At 47.7% G+C, this 16,316-nt stretch overlaps 2 protein-coding genes across 8 annotated transcripts; both read right to left on the bottom strand.

Annotated features, from left to right (window-relative positions):
- Positions 1 to 303: 303 nt before the first annotated feature.
- On the bottom strand, positions 304 to 6,937 carry ARL6IP4 (ARF like GTPase 6 interacting protein 4). Of its 6 annotated transcripts, XM_025169796.2 has the most exons (7): positions 6,757 to 6,937; positions 5,577 to 5,818; positions 4,435 to 4,776; positions 3,649 to 3,766; positions 2,594 to 2,663; positions 2,053 to 2,135; positions 304 to 935 (listed from the first exon to the last, which is right to left on the bottom strand). In XM_025169796.2, the coding sequence occupies exons 2-6, from the start codon at positions 5,764 to 5,766 to the stop codon at positions 2,079 to 2,081; spliced, it is 777 nt and encodes a 258-aa protein (XP_025025564.1). In that variant the 5' UTR covers positions 5,767 to 5,818; positions 6,757 to 6,937; the 3' UTR covers positions 304 to 935; positions 2,053 to 2,078. The 6 variants fall into 6 exon arrangements, with proteins under 6 accessions (XP_025025564.1, XP_025025565.1, XP_025025566.1 ...); XM_025169797.2 differs by having other exon boundaries at positions 304 to 2,135; positions 6,709 to 6,937; XM_025169798.2 differs by having other exon boundaries at positions 304 to 2,135; positions 5,577 to 5,779; positions 6,709 to 6,937.
- A 792-nt stretch (positions 6,938 to 7,729) lies between these two features.
- OGFOD2 (2-oxoglutarate and iron dependent oxygenase domain containing 2) lies at positions 7,730 to 11,583 on the bottom strand. 2 transcript variants are annotated; one of them, XM_007433161.4, is made up of 7 exons: positions 11,382 to 11,583; positions 11,200 to 11,256; positions 10,365 to 10,475; positions 9,880 to 9,979; positions 9,223 to 9,347; positions 8,645 to 8,902; positions 7,730 to 8,069 (listed from the first exon to the last, which is right to left on the bottom strand). In XM_007433161.4, exons 1-7 carry the CDS (start codon positions 11,523 to 11,525, stop codon positions 7,794 to 7,796), a joined length of 1,071 nt encoding a protein of 356 aa, XP_007433223.1. In that variant the 5' UTR covers positions 11,526 to 11,583; the 3' UTR covers positions 7,730 to 7,793. The 2 variants fall into 2 exon arrangements, with proteins under 2 accessions (XP_007433223.1, XP_007433224.1); XM_007433162.4 differs by lacking the exon at positions 11,200 to 11,256.
- Between the last annotated feature and the right edge of the window lie 4,733 nt (positions 11,584 to 16,316).

Below are 16,316 nucleotides of genomic sequence, written 5' to 3'. Positions count from 1 at the left end.
AGAAACACTGATCTAGAGAGAGAAGGGTGTATCTGCAGCCCCTGCCGAACCATTGGGGTGAAGCAGGAAAGAAGGCGAACAAATTGATCTTCGTTCTTTTACTCTTCATGGATAAAATAATCTTATCGATCATGGTGGCAGGCCCTTCTTAATCCAAGAAGCCATTCCTTCTTCCAGGAGAACATCAGGTGATGTTCCATTCTTGCCCAGAACTTAGACTTGCCAGAAAATCTGGAAAATAAACCCACTTCTGAGCAGCTCTCCTTCCCCTATTGAACAGAGGATGGCATGAAACAACCAAGGTCATTTAGAAGCCTGTTTTAATTAGCTTAATTAGCTATATCAGCATCCTGCATAAGCATTTCCAGTTGGACAAACAACGTGGTATTGATTGCTTGGACAATTTGGATTCTTCTTTTAGCCTAGTCTTTGCAGTTTTGAAAAGGAAAACCTGCACGCAAAGGGTACAATCCACCCAAATAAAAACAGTCTTCAGTTCTGCAAATTTCAATGAAAGAATATTAAACTTCCCTTAGGAGTCCTTTGGAAATCACCATGATTTAAATGCACTTAGCTCTGCAGGACTGGGTGATCTGCAGAATGTTAAATATACAGTACGGTATTTTCTCTCTTGCTTCTGTTTGATTTCCCTTTGGGGTGAATTCAGCCTGTGTGGTTTGTTCCAAGAACGGATTAATAATCAACTGGTTATAATGGGAATGGAGTTTACAAAAGCAAGCTCAGTAGATGTTTGATTGCCAAAGGACGCTAAGAGTTTGCAAGCCCGCAGTTCCACCAGGCCTCTTTGTCAAATCAGCCGAAGTAGGACTGGAAATGGGAGGAATCAGAAAGGGTGACCAAAACCTCTTAATGAAAAAGGAAGTTTATATGCCAAGTGGCTGCCCGAGAATTATTGACAAGGCTCTGAATGTTCTCTGGCAAAAAAGAAAAAAGAAAAAAGAAATTAAATTTAAATTAAATTAAATTAAATTAAATTAAATTAAATTAAATTAAATTAAATTAAATTAAACCAGCGGCAACCAGTGCAGAATTAAGCTAATGGCACAGACAGAGAGTAGGTTTGCGAGACGTCCTGTTACAAGCTGAGGAGGCTAAAACGCATTTCTTTGCCTTTATCAGTGGCAGAGTGTGAAATGTCAAATTGCACGCCAGGGCTGAGCAACTGGCCACCTTCCAGATGTTCTTTGAAGTCCTATCAACTGGGGAGGGCCAAAATCCTCCCAGCCCTGCCACAGCTAGAATCCAGAATCGCCCATTTGGAAATCCTAAACCTGGTCTTTACTCTCCCTGGCCAAAAAGCCAGCACGCCTTTAAAAAAGCTGAGCCCTTTGCCTGGAGGAAGAGAAGCTGGGGCAGCTGGAGAACTGGGCCTGGAGGCCTCATGCCAGACTCCCCTGAAGCTCTTGTGCCTCCTTGCTCAAGGGGAGGGGGGGGCTCACAAGGCGGACCTGAAGGAGAGCCACAGGCCTGCGCTCTGTTCCCTGGCGAGATCAGGGAGAGGATGAGTCATTCTCCCTCCTCGTAATGAGAGCCAAAGCTCACTGCAGTGCCCTGGTCTCTGATGGAGGGATTGCATGGCTGGCAATGCTGATATTTTCTGAGGACAAGAGGGAATTAATTGCTCCTTGGCACAGCTTCCCTGCCCGATAGCAGAATAGAGATCAGGAGATTGGGAGCCTCTTTAGCCACAAGGAATTGCTCAGAAGGGGCCCTTTGCCGTGGAGAAAGCAGTCAGGAGCTCTGACCACCACCAGCCCTGAATCCCTAAGTCTTTCACCTGCTTCCCACTCTCTTTTTCCCAGGAAGAACCTGGTGGAACTATACCCCCTACAGTCAATGAGAGGGAGCTGAGAACAGCAGCTGAAATGACCCCTGAGAAATCAAGGAGCCCCTGTAGCAAAAGGGGAGTGGCCCCCCCCAGGCGTAAACCCAGCATGCGGTAACTGTGGCTTAGAGCAGGGCCTGCCTTCTCATCTGGCATTCTGACAGGCCTTGTTTGGGCAAAACCTTTGCGAACAGCCAGGAAGCCACCTCTGCCATCTCAGGAGTCCGCCCTGTTACTGCAGCATCCCCATCTTCGTCTGGAAGGAAAGGCCGTCTCCCCGGGTGGCTTGCTGCAAAAGGAGAGGCAACAGGGGTCGGGGGCCTTGCATTAGAAAAAACAGGGGAAGTCCGGTTGGCTGTCCCCCATCCCAACCCGCCAGGATCCCTGAACAGAGCAAAATCCAGAGGGTGTGTTGGCTGCCTTGGGGCTACTGGGGTTCTAGTGCTGGTGAAAATAAAGAGAATGGAGGTGACGTCTGTCAACCAGCTCTGTCTCGCCTCACACGTTACGAAGTCCTACCTTGCTAATGAGAGACCAATGCTCAGGGCCTCTAGGGAGTCCAGATATGGAGACAGAAACCAAGTGCCCTTGCCTTAGAATATTTCAACAATATGGGCTGTGAAATACGGACTTGGGAATAAAAGTCCGGCCCGCTTTTAGTTATGATTCGATGAACCACCTCCTGTCCACAACAGGCCAATTGCATCCAAGCCTCATCAGATGTTGTGATAACGGAAAGGCACTAACCTTGTTAATTTCTTTATGCCTTTCTTTTGTAACAATCTCCTCAAGGACCTCGCCATCGCCCTTAATAAGCCTGCAAGAGAAATACCATTGACTTGCCCAAGCAACAGATGTTAATATCCATAAAAATGTGGAAAGCAGTTGATACTTAAAAAGAGGGAAATATAACCATTGCCTTGAGGGTTTAATCCAAGATCAAGATGAAACTGGCCATGTGTGCAGGAGTTGTGAAAAAAGACAGATGCTGCAGGAGGATTATTTCCAAGGGGCTGGAAATAAAACTGCTGGGATCGTAACAGCCTTATACAAATCTCTGATGCAGCCAGTCTGTACGAGGATCTGCATGTGCCAATTCAGAAGGGAGACAGCAAAGCTAGAAAAGGGTCTGAGGAAAGGTGACTAATCTTTGTTTTGGGTTAAGAGAAAAGGGAGGTAAAACTGGGTACAGGGAGATAAAATGGACAATACAGCATTCAGATCTTTAAGAGGAGAAATGGGACGAAGCTATGGCTATCTTGCTTGAGGGCTTCCAGGAAAGCAGGAGGCCAGCGTAGGAGGAAATTGGGTCCCACTGAGGAAATCCTCTCATAACAGCAACCACCTCCTGTTGCTTGCTAGCACATATCTGGCAATCCGAGTTATGCTGTTTGCAATAATGGAGACTCTGTCTTGGGTACTATTAATGGAGAAGCCAACGTCTCAGATCTGTATCTTTTAGAGATAGGATGTGCCCTAGATTCATCACTAATTTTAGGCCACAAGACTCCTTAGCACCCTAGCAGCAAAATCAAATCAGCCATGGGCAATCTCTTGCAGAGACAGCAAATAAGATAAAGCAAGGGGGAACCCCCCCCCCACATGTTAAATGTGCTTGAAGATTATTATTAACAGCAGCCCCTAAGTGTTCAAAAGTAAAATTGTCTAATGGTGTTCCGTAAAGACGGCTTTCCGCTGAACTTGTAAATATGGACAGGGAAAGCAGGATTCTATGGATGCTGGGTCTGGTAAAGTTATTACAGGGAACAAACCCCAATTCAATCCAGCCCCACTGCTTGTACCTCATTCGGCCTGTTTCGGGGTCAAGGACTTTCCGTATGACGCTCTGGCGTGCGTCCCATTCCTCTTTTGTCATCGGCTTCATGGCTTGGATGCGGAATTTCTGCTCGTCCGTAAGGGCTGAAAGAGAAACCTCAGTCGGAAAACGGGGGATCCTACCCCACTCTCCAACGGCTCCCACATCAACTGTAGGAGATGCTTTGCCTTCTACCCCACGGGGAGAAAGTACCCAGGGTTTGTGTTTTTTTTTAGTTTGCATGGAAAAAAAATCTTCTGTCCACCAGGAACAAGCCTCAGTGAGATAGAGGGAAGGAGGGAGAAGGCGACTGGCCAGTGTCAGATTGTTGCTTTTGAGACGGTCCCTGGCCGACTTCAAGAAGGAACAGACCCTTTCATGAGAAAAAGCAGCCACTAACGTTTGACTATGAGAGCCAGTTTGGGGGCGTGGTGAAGGTGCCAGGCTAGAAACCAGAAGATCAGGAGTTCTAATCCCGCCTTAGGCAGGAAGCCAGCTGGGTGACCTGGGTCCAGTCCTTCTCTCTCAACCCTGGGAAGAAGAAGGCAGGGCAAACCCCTTCCCAAAAAAACGCTAAGAAAACTGCAGAGACTAGTCCAGGCATAGCCAGGCGTCAACGCTGACTCGAAGGCACTCAAACAAATTTTATTTATTTTTTTACTGCAGCCTGCCAATTGCCCGTGCAACCCTGCTCGTCAAAGGTATCTCCCTTGGGAGATTTATTTTCAGGGTTGCTGTAACTGAGTTTCCATGCTACAAATGCCAGCCTTACCAGGCCCGGAATCCGGCACAGCCTCTTTCTGCCACTGCTCCAAGGAAGGCCCGGGCAGCTCCTCCTTCTGGGTTTCCTCCTCCTTCCCTCTCTCCTTCTTGGCCTTCTTCTTCTTCTTTTTCTTCTCTTTTCGCTTCTTCCGCTTCTTATCTTTCCCTCTGGATGCCTTCTTCTTCCTCTGCTTTTTTCTTTCGCGTTCGGGCTTTTCGTGGCTGGACTCTTCCGAAGAGGCACTGGAAGAGGACGCCGATCCGGAAGATGAGGAGGAGGAGGAGGTCCGGGAGGAAGAGGAGCTGGTGTTCCTTTTCCTCTTCTTCTTCTTCTCTTTTTTCTTCTTTTTCACTAGAAGCCAACATTGAACAGAAGCTTAGCAGGAGCTCCGGAGTACGATCTTCCCCAACCTGGTTGGGAACCCAGGAGATGCAGTCCCACTAGCTTTGGGAAGGTCCATTTATTATCGTGTCACAAGAGAACCACAAATGATCATCGCCAAGGAGAAAAGGAAGCTATTCTCTTTGCTAGTCCTGGCCAGACCCGGGCTAAGTTTGTTGCAGGCTTTGTTTAACTGCTGTGCCCCCCCCTTCCAAGAATCCCACATATTAGATCTGGAGGGAGGGGGAAGAGGGACTACAGCTCACGGGAAGATGCCTTGCTCTTGGGAACAGGGTGAGCTGGGTGACTAACTCATCCAAATGTTTTGGGCTTTTCTGCAACCCTACAAATCACATCCTTGGTAGCAACCTACTCCTTAAAAGCATGCCTGTGAATGGTGAGAATTGACTTTTAGCCTATTGCATCCACCACCACACCTGAGAGACTGAGCTTTCTGTTTGAAATGCTGTTAAAATCCTCAAGTTCCTAGTCCTGGGGGCACCCCCGGGAAGTTTTAAGGAAGCGAAAGCCGGCTTTGCTTAAAAACTCAAACCCAAGGAGGATCACCTTTAGTCAGCAAACCGGAACCCTACTCTGAACTGCCAGGGGGACCATGATGGGAGGGGTGGGGAGAGGTCCGAAACAGCCCGGGGCCTGTGCTGGCTCCTAATTCCAACATTGCTCATTTGGAAGTTAAAGCTGTGTGTTTGTTGAGCCACAGATTCACAGCCACACAACCATTTTGGAAAAAGCTGTTTTTTTCCCCTCACCTTCTTTGGAAGAGGGTAAACCCATCCTGAACTCCAGGGCTTCAGATTCTTTTCTGCTTGCGGGAGACCGGCTCTTCCTCTCTCGGGAATCTTTGCTGCTCTTCCTCCTTTTCCTGTCCTCCTCCTTGTCTCGCCGGCTCCGGGAATCACTTCGACTCCTCTGCCTTTTCTTAGCCTGGCTGTGGGCCATCCTACCCTTGGTCCTGTTTCAGACAGACAAGATGCTTTTGGAACCGTCCCTCCTGCAAGCCAACAAAATGATCTTCACCACCGCAGCCCTCTAGGCATGCCCTATTCATATATATGTATAAAAATAACAACAGCAGCTCACTCCTGTTATTCATTTCCAACTAAGGCTTTCCTCTAATTTTTTAAAAATGGAACTCTTACCGTGTAGACCGGTGTTTCTCAACCTTGGCCATTTTAAGATGGGTGGATTTCAACTCCCAGAATTCTGGCTGGGGAATTCTGGGAGTTGAAGTCCACCCATCTTAAAATGGCCAAGGTTGAGAAACACCAGTGTAGACATTTAACTCTTTTTTTTTAGCCATATGTCAGTTTAAGTTCCATGGATTAATTTCCATGTCCTTTGACAACCACTTTGTGGCCATGAGTTCCACAGAGTAGCTGTACTGATCTTAATCGGAGGTGGTGTAAAAACACACTTATTTGGCCCAACAGACTTTCTTCAAGTTTGTGGTACAGATGAAATGAGGAAAGAACGTGTCCTTCCTTCTGGGAGGATAACACACAGTATTTTCCTTTTAAACTGGTTAAGATTCAAAGGGAGAAGCAGACAGAAGGAAGCACAGCAATTTAATAGACGGAAAAGCAGCAGAACTGATGTAAAGGAGATTTTATGCCTTTAGGAGTACTAAGTGAAGCTGCTCCCCCATGTTCTGCAAGCTGGCTGCCCTCAAAATCTCCTTTACAGTACATCAATATTCCTCTTCCACCTACTACCTTAGAATGACCCGCACCTTGAGCACTGGCCCTTTAAGAAAAGCCTCCCTTTCGAGCTGTCGCTTACACGGCCTTCGGCCAATCCGCGCGCACTCTTGCCTTTATAAGCACCGCCTCCACCAAGTCTCCAGAGAGGCCCGCTCGGAGCGCATGCGCGTCAAGGGCTAACCTGCTGAGCTCTTAGGGATCCGAATTTGCCCCGTTGTTTTAGACGTACCAAGTCAGGTAAGCGTCTCGCCGGTGGGGTGGAGGAGGCCCGGCACGGCGTGAGGAGACGGGCCTTCGTTAAGGCGGGTCCTCTGCACCATCGGTGGAGGTCACCTGCCTCGGAAAGCGAACGCAGCCCCCCCTCCCCTAACGGCGGCCGTTTACTTCGCTGTGGCGGCGGCGTCTTCCGGTTTGTGCTTGTACGGTACCAGCCCCGTCCGGCAGGGAAACGGAGGCTGTGCACTTTGGTTCCCCCCTCGCTCGATGTATGTAAGCAAACGGAGGGAGGAGTTATCTTCCAATATTATTTATTTATTAAACCAATTTCTATAGCCGCCCATCTCACCACAGGCGACTCTGGGCGGCGTACAACAAAGCTAAAAACAGTAAAATACATTAAAAATATATAAAACAGAACAAAAGGAAGTTAAAGAAGGGAGCCACCTCACTAATTCCCCCGTCCCCTGGAGTCCCCAGGCCTGGTGCCATAACCAAGTCTTAAGGGACCTTAAGATATTCTTAATATCCTTCAATCATGGTTTTATTTTTATTTAAAATGGGGGGGGGGTTGTTTTCTTCCAAAATTCCTGTAGCCATTGGCTTTCTTGTTACTAGAAGTTATAAATAGGAGGATTTGCATTCCAATTTGAGACTATTTTAACTTGAAAGAGAAAAGACTTGTTTAAAAATAAAGTGTTTAAAACAGTATTTTTGAACCCTTGGTTTAAAAAGTGCATATTGTATTTAGCTGTTATATTGTGGAGATACCAAATAAGTACGGTCTTGGGCTGATCCTTTACTGGGGGAGGGGGCAAGATGAAGATGAAGAGACTACAACAGAAGAGAAACTGGTATATACAAATGGAGCAAACCCCACCCTGCCTCCCTCACACTGATGATGTTACCTAGTTGGGTAATGAAGCATCTGCAAAGTAACAACCAAGCTGAGAGAGCACCAAGAACTCAACAGATGAAGAGACTACTGCCTTAAAGTAGGCTTTTGAAAATTTATTAAAATCCAGATGCAAAGTTCTCCTCTTCCTCCATCTATGTCATCAAGCACAATTCTGTGGTTCCAGGTGGGTTGCCCTCCAGGATCCTAGTGAACCCATCTCCAAATCCTTCAGCTTCAATGAGGTCAGGCTCTCTGTTGCACATGGGACAAAGCTGGTTGCGGACAGCAGACGATCGCATCCAGATAATCAAATTCCTGCGCTCGCCAGAGGCAATGGGCAGTGCCCCGTGTAGCTGCCCTCCCCGATGGAACAATCCGTAGAAAGGCACATGTTCAACCTCAAGGTAATTTGGCACAGGGTTGGCATCCTTGAAAACAGCAGAGAGATCACCAGGTTAAGAGCTGTTTCTGCAGCTGTGGTCAGCAAATCAAGGCAGATTTCCATATCAAGAAAATATTAATTTACACTATGTACTTTTCCATATATGCAGTCTACTACAAAATGTGGAGATGGCCAGCACCATAGACTTTTCAGGAAAAGGCTGGATAAATCCACTAATGAAGGTATAGCATTCATAACCACTACAGAATGCTGTGCATATCCAGATTCATATATATAAAAGGCAGGGAGTGATCTGCTGGCCCTGTTTGTCCAAACTATCAAATAACCAACGGTTGTAATCACTATACACACAGGTGATCTACAGCTTTAATAATTAAGAGGTCTCTAAACATAACTTGTAGCTCAGCAGTAAAGGCCTGCTTGCATAAAGGTCTCCGGCAGGGCTGAGAGAAGTTTGCCTAACTTTTTATAAAGCCACCTGATCTCAAACCTATCATATAATAGTTAATTGCCCATGTCAATTATGCATGGGATTTGTTGATGATGATGAGAAAGGAGATTACAATCAACTGTAAGAAGCTTGTGTTTTAAAAGAGGCACCTGTCTAAATTCCGAGAAGTAAAGACTGCCTTCGGTGAACTCCTTCCCCAGGCAGACATTGAGAGTCACTTCTGCGTTGTCATAATGAGTACCCAAGTCCAAGTCTTCATGCAATGCATATTTCACAACAAAAGCTTTGTGGCTGTCCAAGCAGCTCCCCCCACAGTCTGGGTAAAGCAGTGTTGTCAGAGGTTGCAAGTATTTCTCTCGTAGAGGTGTGACAAAATTTTCGTCCAATCCAAGTTCATTTAGAAGAACCTGCAATGAATTGTGTGCGTGTGTGTGACAGAGAGAAAATTAAAGGGGGAAAAAAAGCAGGCAAAAGATGAATATACTAGCAGAACATTTTGGCCAATTTGCTTCAGTGGCTTGGAAAAATCCTTCATGTTTTTCTATTACGCATCTGCATTAGCAACGTAGCATTTATAATTATTGTTTTGTATTTAAATGACACAGGATAGAATCCAAATAATCCTGTTTTCTCTAATTTAAGGCAGTGCATTTAGCCAAACTAATTCCCACATCGTCATTCCCCGTTACATTGCACATTTTTGCCATCTACAAGATGTGAATCTCACCCCATAGTTGTTCATAGAGTTGGGTCTCCCCTTGGGCATCTCGGACTGTTCGAAATGTTCTAGTTCTTCAATGAAAGCTTGGCAGAATTCCTTGGTAAATATTGGTAGTCGGTAGATTCTCTTATCTGAGGTGGGGAAGAAAGAAATCGGGGAACGGAGTGAAAAAAATCACTTGGTTGCCTATGATGAGTAAGTATCTTTTCCAGGTGATAAAATAAAAAGTTAGTTAGGTTTTTTTCTTCTATAGTAAAGCTTAGAAGTTTGTGGGCAGAAGGCCCTAATTCAGTATTTTTAGTATTTACATGTTTTTGCATATTTTTCGCATTTCCCCAGCTGAATGGATCTTCAGCAGCAAAGCTGGGAAAGATGCATCTCTGCATGAGAATTGGTGGGGACTCTGTGGTTTGGATGGTCCAGTGACCTGTCCTTGTATAAAGCATTGCCATATGTTCATGTATATTAGAGTTTCCCTTGAGCATGAAAAGATGGTCCCCATCTGTGTGGCAAGCATCTGTCAGCTTGTTCTCATCATGGGCGGCTTGTTGCAACCCTCTCTTCAAAAGTATGGCCTGAATCATAGGCCCAAACAGTAAGATCAGCCCTGCCAGATACATAGCCTGCTTGCAAGCTATTGATAAATGAACCCATTCGATTTACCTGATAAAGATGCCACACGGTGCAGGAGGCCTTGGAGATCAGCATTTTTGGATGTGCAGTACTTGACGATTTCTAAAAATTCTGGGATAAGGAATGATTCCTAGCAGAGCAGGTGGGGATGAGAAGAGAAAAGGAGAAATAGAACCGAATGGAATAATCGCTACTTCTGGTTAATAGGCCCATAACTTGCATCAGATCTTTTTGGGCTGCTGCCAGCACTCTTGGGAACCAGGGGCAGGTTACAAGCCTGTGCAGTCCTCCCTGCCCAGGCAAATTAACTCTCTCTGCCTCAATCACAGTTAAAGGATTTGGAATCAACAACATTCAGTTTCCTCTTTGCCAGGAATGGCTATGAAGCCTCAAGTCTGCCTCATTTTGAAGGACCAGCTCCCTAAGTTGCTTAGCAGAACAGAAGCAACTCCTCCCTCCCTCCAAGTCCTCTGATCATAAACTGGTGTGCAAACACAACAAAGCACATCCTTTACCTGTAAAGTATACAGCTGTGGGTGCTTTGGTCTGTAGTTCTGGGAGATGATTGCTTTTCTTTCTCTGGACCGGCGATCTAATTCCTTTCTCCTCTGCGCTTCTTTTTCAACCTATGACAGTTCAACCTGATGTTTATTAAGACATCCTTAAACAGACACAAGGGAGATTTACCCCTTGATTTTCTCATTTACTGAAATAGCAAGGGGGTCTTTCTTGTACTAAAGTGCAAAAGGTGCTGGGTCAGAAACCGGGTAGTCCCTCCTTAGGCACAGAAACCGGTTGGGTGACTTTGGGTCAGGGCCTCTCACTTCCCAACTCATCTCACAGGGACGTTGTGGGGAAAATAAGAGGCAGGAAGCATTTTGTACACTGCCTTGAGTTGTACAAAATAAAGGCAGGATACAATTCTAGAACCATAACAACTGAAATCCTGCAGTTGTGTGATTCTTCCAAGTAATATAGGGTAATAATAATACTGAAATTCTACAGGTGTGTGTTTCTTCCAGCTAATATGGGGCAATAATAATAGTGTAGAATAATCCACAATTGGGTGATTCTTCCAAATAATGTAGGATAATAATACTGAAATTCAACAGTGTGATTCTTTCTGTTAACATGGGGTAAATTATTATTATTATGGTTGGTTGCACCAGATTATTATTATTATTTGGAATAATCCACTCTTGTGACTCTTCAAAATAATACAGATAATAATACTGTTCCACACTGGTGTGATTCTTGCAGCTAAGGAAGGGCAGTAATAATACAATCGCGCCAGCGGTAAACTCGCAGGAGGGGCGACGGGGTCTTCCACCGCAGCCTCCCCGACCAGACCTCTCGAAGGACGGCCGCGAAGTCTTCCTCGGTCCTGCAGCCCCGCTGCCTCAAGGCCTGCGAGGAAAGAGCGGGGCTCGGAGCGGGGACGAGGCGGACGGCCGCGCCGCCCAGCCCAGTCCAGCCCACCCGGAGGGCCTCTCGCGGCAGGCGGGGGGAGCCGCCGCCGCCCCTCCGCTTACCGGCCCGAAGTCCCTTCGCAGCTGCTCCGGGTCGCCGAGGTAGCGGAGGTGGAGGCCGTAGCGCTCCACGAAGAGGTTGTCGGTGAAGAAGCAGGCGCAGGCCAGGAAGCGGGCCCGGCCCGGCCCCAAGCGGCCGCGCTCCATGTTCGCGCCCGGCCCCGCCGACGGACGGAACGGCGCTCCCGGGCAACGGTCCGTCGGCGGAAGCGCCTCGGCTGGAAACCAGCGTCAGGGAGCGTCGGCAAATTACCCAGCGGCGCGAAAAGAGGAGGGAGCCCGGGCGGAGGAGCTCCTCCGACTCCGGCGCCTCACCGGCAGCGTCGCCGTCCTCTTTCCCGGGAAGAGCGGCCTTGAGGAAAGAGGGAGCGCCTTTGGACGGGGGCTAGTCGGTTTCACGGCACAAAGAGAGCGCCCCCCCCGAACTTTTTGCAAGCACCAGAACAGTCCTGGAAAAAACTGCAGAGTTTCGTTATTAGACTTTGGAGGTTGGAAGGCGGTTGCCATTAGTTTCCTCTAGCAAGGCTCCTCTGCTTGGAAGCAAGAAGGCAAGCTGTCTGTCAAGGCAGTGTTTTTCAAACTTGGCAACTTTAAGATGCGTGGACTTCAACTTCCCAAATTCCGAGAATTCTGAGAATTGAAGTCCACTCACCTTAAAGTTGCCATCTTTAGGGGGAAAAACAGAGCTAAGGCATGGTTTGTTTCAATCTTGGTTGAGGATTAAGCCACAGTTGGCTGGGTTGACCTACCAACCTTGGTTTGTACACTGCTGCAGCTGGGTGCACCCAAGATGCTGAGCCAAAAATCAAATGGTGTAATGCAACCTCTGGGTGCGTCCAGTCTTCCGAGCGTCATCTGCTACCAATATTTCTTTTTGGGTGTCCCCCAAAGCCGTGTCCGAGCTAAACGATGAAGTGGCCGCTCAGCCGAGGAGGAAGAACCCATCCGTGTCCTGGAATGTATCCGTGGCAGGGAATATATTTGGAGCGCTTTAGAGCCATGCACGAGAGGATGATGTGGGAACGAATCCTTGCGTTGTGCAAAATAAAGTCAAGACATAAATATCAAGTTTGGAGCAGTGAAAGCCTCCCTCTCCCTGAATTTAACCAATTGTCCTTGGTGAGTTTAGCAGGAATGCTTCTGGAGGCAGCAGGCGTGCCAGATTTCAACCACCCCCTCCCAATGCCCCAAAGGAAGTAGCACCAGGTGAAACCAGAATATCATAGGGAGAGCCGGTTTGGTCTAGCAGTGGAGGCCCCGGGCTCAAAAGCAGGAGGTGGCGAGTTCCAGTCCCACCTTAGGCCTGAAAGCCCGCTGGGTGACTTGGGGCCAGTCCCTCCCTCTCAGCCCAACCCACCTCACAGGGTTGTGGTTGTGGGGAAAATAGGAGGAGGAAGGAGGACGAGGCATGTGCCTTGAGTTATTTATAAAAAGTAATAAAGGCAGGATAAAAAAACTACATAAAATAAAACCTCTTGGTGCAAGCAACAGGGAACAGCCCTCCCCCATTGCTTTGTGATGCAAGGGGCACTTGCGCACCGTCCCTTAAGCAAAAAGCAAAGCCCAGCGCACAGCTGCAGAGCGGACCGAGTCTGCCGGATCAAAGGAACGGGGCTTCTTCCCAGCTGCAGCCCAGCAGTCTCCAGCCCCGGGCTCGGGAAGCCAGGCCATTGCCCAGCCAGACCCGTCCTTGCAGCATGGACTCTGCCTTGCAAGTGGCCGAGGAGGAGGAGGAGGAAGAGGAGGGGGTGGGAGCGGTGGAGGAATCCTGCAGCCCCACCAGCAAGTTTGAGGACATTTTCCGCCTCCTCTCCGAAGGCTGCTTCCCCGCCAGTTTCTGCTCCATCAAACGGAAGAACCTGAAGCGCTACGCCCAGAAGTTCATCGTGGAAGGTGAAGAGGGGGGCGATGGGTTCATGCCCGTCCGCAGCTGCAGCCGGAGACTGGCAAGGAGGCGGCATGAGGACAGGCAGAGATGGAGGAGGGGTAGCTTGCCCGACAGGGTGGAAAGGGTGCCGCGAAAGGCGGGGAAGGGGGGAGCGTGCAGACCCACCCCATCCTTATTCTACAGCAGAAGTCACTGTTGGTATCATTGTCCATTCAACCAACAGATATCACTGCCATTAGGTTATTTTGAGATGATGTGGGTTCTAATAAAAAAAAAACTAGGCATCAGGAAGGTAGCATCACAGCAGGTAAGAAATTCCAAGCAAGGTGGGGTTTCCCCCCCCAAAGTTAGCGGTATTAAGTCCAGTAAATTTAAAACTGAACCCTCCTCCTCGTCGTCGTCAGCTTGCTAGCTTTATATCTCGATTTCTCTCAAGGCCGTTTACACAGGAATCTCCCTTCATTTTATCCCTGCAACCATGCTGTTATGTAGACTGAGCTGGGGGAAGGCAACTGGCCTAAAGTCACCCACTGCATTTCTATTATGGGGGGGGAATTGAATCTGGGTCTCCCCACTCTTCGATCGTTGCCTTAACTACTGGCTCGGTAGTTTCCATTCTTATTCAGGTTAGCTGGAAAAAAAAATCCTCTTTTCTCGCATGTAAGCTAAGGAGCTGGATAAACCAGGGTCAGCCAACCTGATGCCCCCCAGACAGATGGGATTACGATCCCATCATCCCTAGTCCCTTGGTACTGCTGTTTGGATCAGCAGTATTTCAAGCACATCTGCTTATGGAAGGATTTAATGTACCCCTGGTGCGTGACCTTGGTTCAGAGGGGACCACAGGGTAGAGGAGGTGAGATTGGCACGTGCAAAATGACTGGTGGTGGGAAGGAGAGCCGTGTGCTGCATTAGAAATGGTTGCAGATCACTGCACCCCACTTTTCCAGCTTCTTTTTTTCTTCTCCTTTGTTCTTTTTTTTTTTTGCGCAGGAGGTTGCCTCTATTACGTGGGCCCCAAAAAGGAAGAAAAACGGGAGGTCGTGGTTGACCCCAAGCGGAGACGGCAGGTCTTCCTCGAAAGCCACTTCACGGAGCTTGGGAATCACCTGGGGCAGAAGAAGACGGTGCACCGGATTCAAAGCCAATACTATTGGCTGGGTATTGTCAAGGATGTGGTAGACTGGGTAAATGTTTGGGGGCGGGGGGGATTAGGAAGAGAAATTGATTGCGTTCCACATTCAGATTCTCAGAGACCAAAAGGAAGCAATTATTTGCAACGATAATGTCTTTTTTGCCAACATTGTGCCTAGAAGGCCAAGTAATCAATCTTGTACTTCTCAAGAAGGAACACTAGCTCTGAAATGCATTTTATTTCACCATTTCTGATATGAGCAACCTGCCTTTCTTTTTTCCTACCCATTTCCATCCGGCATAGACAGAGGAGGCATGGTGTCATAGCAAGAGCAAAAATACTGAGTTATGCCCTTTACTGTTAAGATGGCACCAGTGGGCTCGTTTGCGCTCTGTGATGGGTCTGGCCAGGTAGGGCATGATTTCTGTGTCGCCAGGGGTAATTCTCACCCTCTTTCTACCCGCCTTCCTCCAGATCAAGCTGTGTGAAACGTGCCAGAACGCAGAGCATAGCAAGAACCTCACCAAAAAAATCCGGCCAATCAAAGTGGAATTGCCTTGGGAAATTGTAGGACTGGATATCTATGGTATGTGCCCAAACTATTCCAATCTGGGGGGCTTTTTAAACAAATTCTAGTTTTTATTTGGCAACCTGATATCCTGCTCCACCGGTCATTTTGTCTCCTTGCTACTGAGGCCCTTTTGTTTGGCCACTAACCTGTTTTCTCCTTTCTCCAGAGTAGCTGCCCTGTCTTTATCCTGCCCACCTTCACCTTAATCTCGGTGAGGCCACTGACTGTCTGTTTTGGATTTGATGTTCTATAGGACCTTTCCCTGAATCCAGACAAGGCCACACTCACATTCTCGCCGTGATGGATTATTATACAAAGTGGGTGGAGGCGCTCCCTCTGCCGAAGAGAGATGCTTTTTCTGTGGCCAAAGGCTTGGCTTCCTTGTTTTACAGGTGTGCTGGTCTCTTCTGCTATTAGTATGATTTAAGGTGATATCTGAGCATATGGCAGAGCCCTAAAACTAGCAGTTTATCTGTAGCTGCCACAGGGAAGGACAAGCAAAAAGCAGATTTGAATGCCACGTCGCCCCACCAGAGACACGTGTGCTGGATCAGGCCAGTGGCATTCAACTTCCCTAGCCAGAAAAGGAAGTTGAAATCCATGTGCTTCTCAAGTTCCTTTGCCCCCAAGAAACTCAGTGACCAAATGCGAAAATCAAGTTTTGTTTCGTTTTAGGAACATCTAGCAAACAAAGCGAAAAGGCCACCAGGAGCATAGAGCCCAAATCACTGCTCAGTGTTAGAATTCAGTTTAAACCATCCTTAGCTACCTGGCCTTTGCTCAGTTTCTCCAGTGAAGGCAGGCAAAGACCCCTCCTGAAAATCTTATACCCATTTCTATACTGCAGATTAGTTTTGAAAGGTTTATATAGAATTGTACTGCTAGTTGTGAAGTTCCCTCTCTCTCTGCAGTAATGGGATTGAAACTTGGCAGGAGTGAAGATTTGCGGCTAGATATGTGAATGCTTGAAACCCCTGGAGAGCTGTCACCCTTATTAAACTTATTTAGATTGACATATAGTCAGCTCTTCGAACGAGGAGGTTCTTCCAAAAATGTAATAAAGGATAAAGATTACACTTTCATTTTACGGGCCTCTTCTATGCCCAGGGGCATCTGTGGGGAGGGGGGGTCAAAAAAGTCAAGATGGTGGCCACCGCCATTATCTTGACATTTCCAATGCAGGTGCCCCGGTCCATGCTTTTCTTGGGTACACCAGGTAATCTCACCACACCAATCTGCTTGTGAATATATCTCTTGTCATTTCTTAAAACAGGTTTGGCGCCTCCAGGAACATCATCTGCAATCTGAGCTGGGACTTCTGTGAAGAGGTGAGTCAGGATTTTA

The sequence above is a fragment of the Python bivittatus genome, unplaced genomic scaffold (genome assembly GCF_059951505.1).
Source record: "Python bivittatus isolate LINGU-HERP-01145 unplaced genomic scaffold, Pbiv_v1 ctg000100_np1212, whole genome shotgun sequence".
NCBI classification, from domain to species: domain Eukaryota; kingdom Metazoa; phylum Chordata; class Lepidosauria; order Squamata; family Pythonidae; genus Python; species Python bivittatus.
This window is presented reverse-complemented; position numbering and strand designations above follow the sequence as displayed.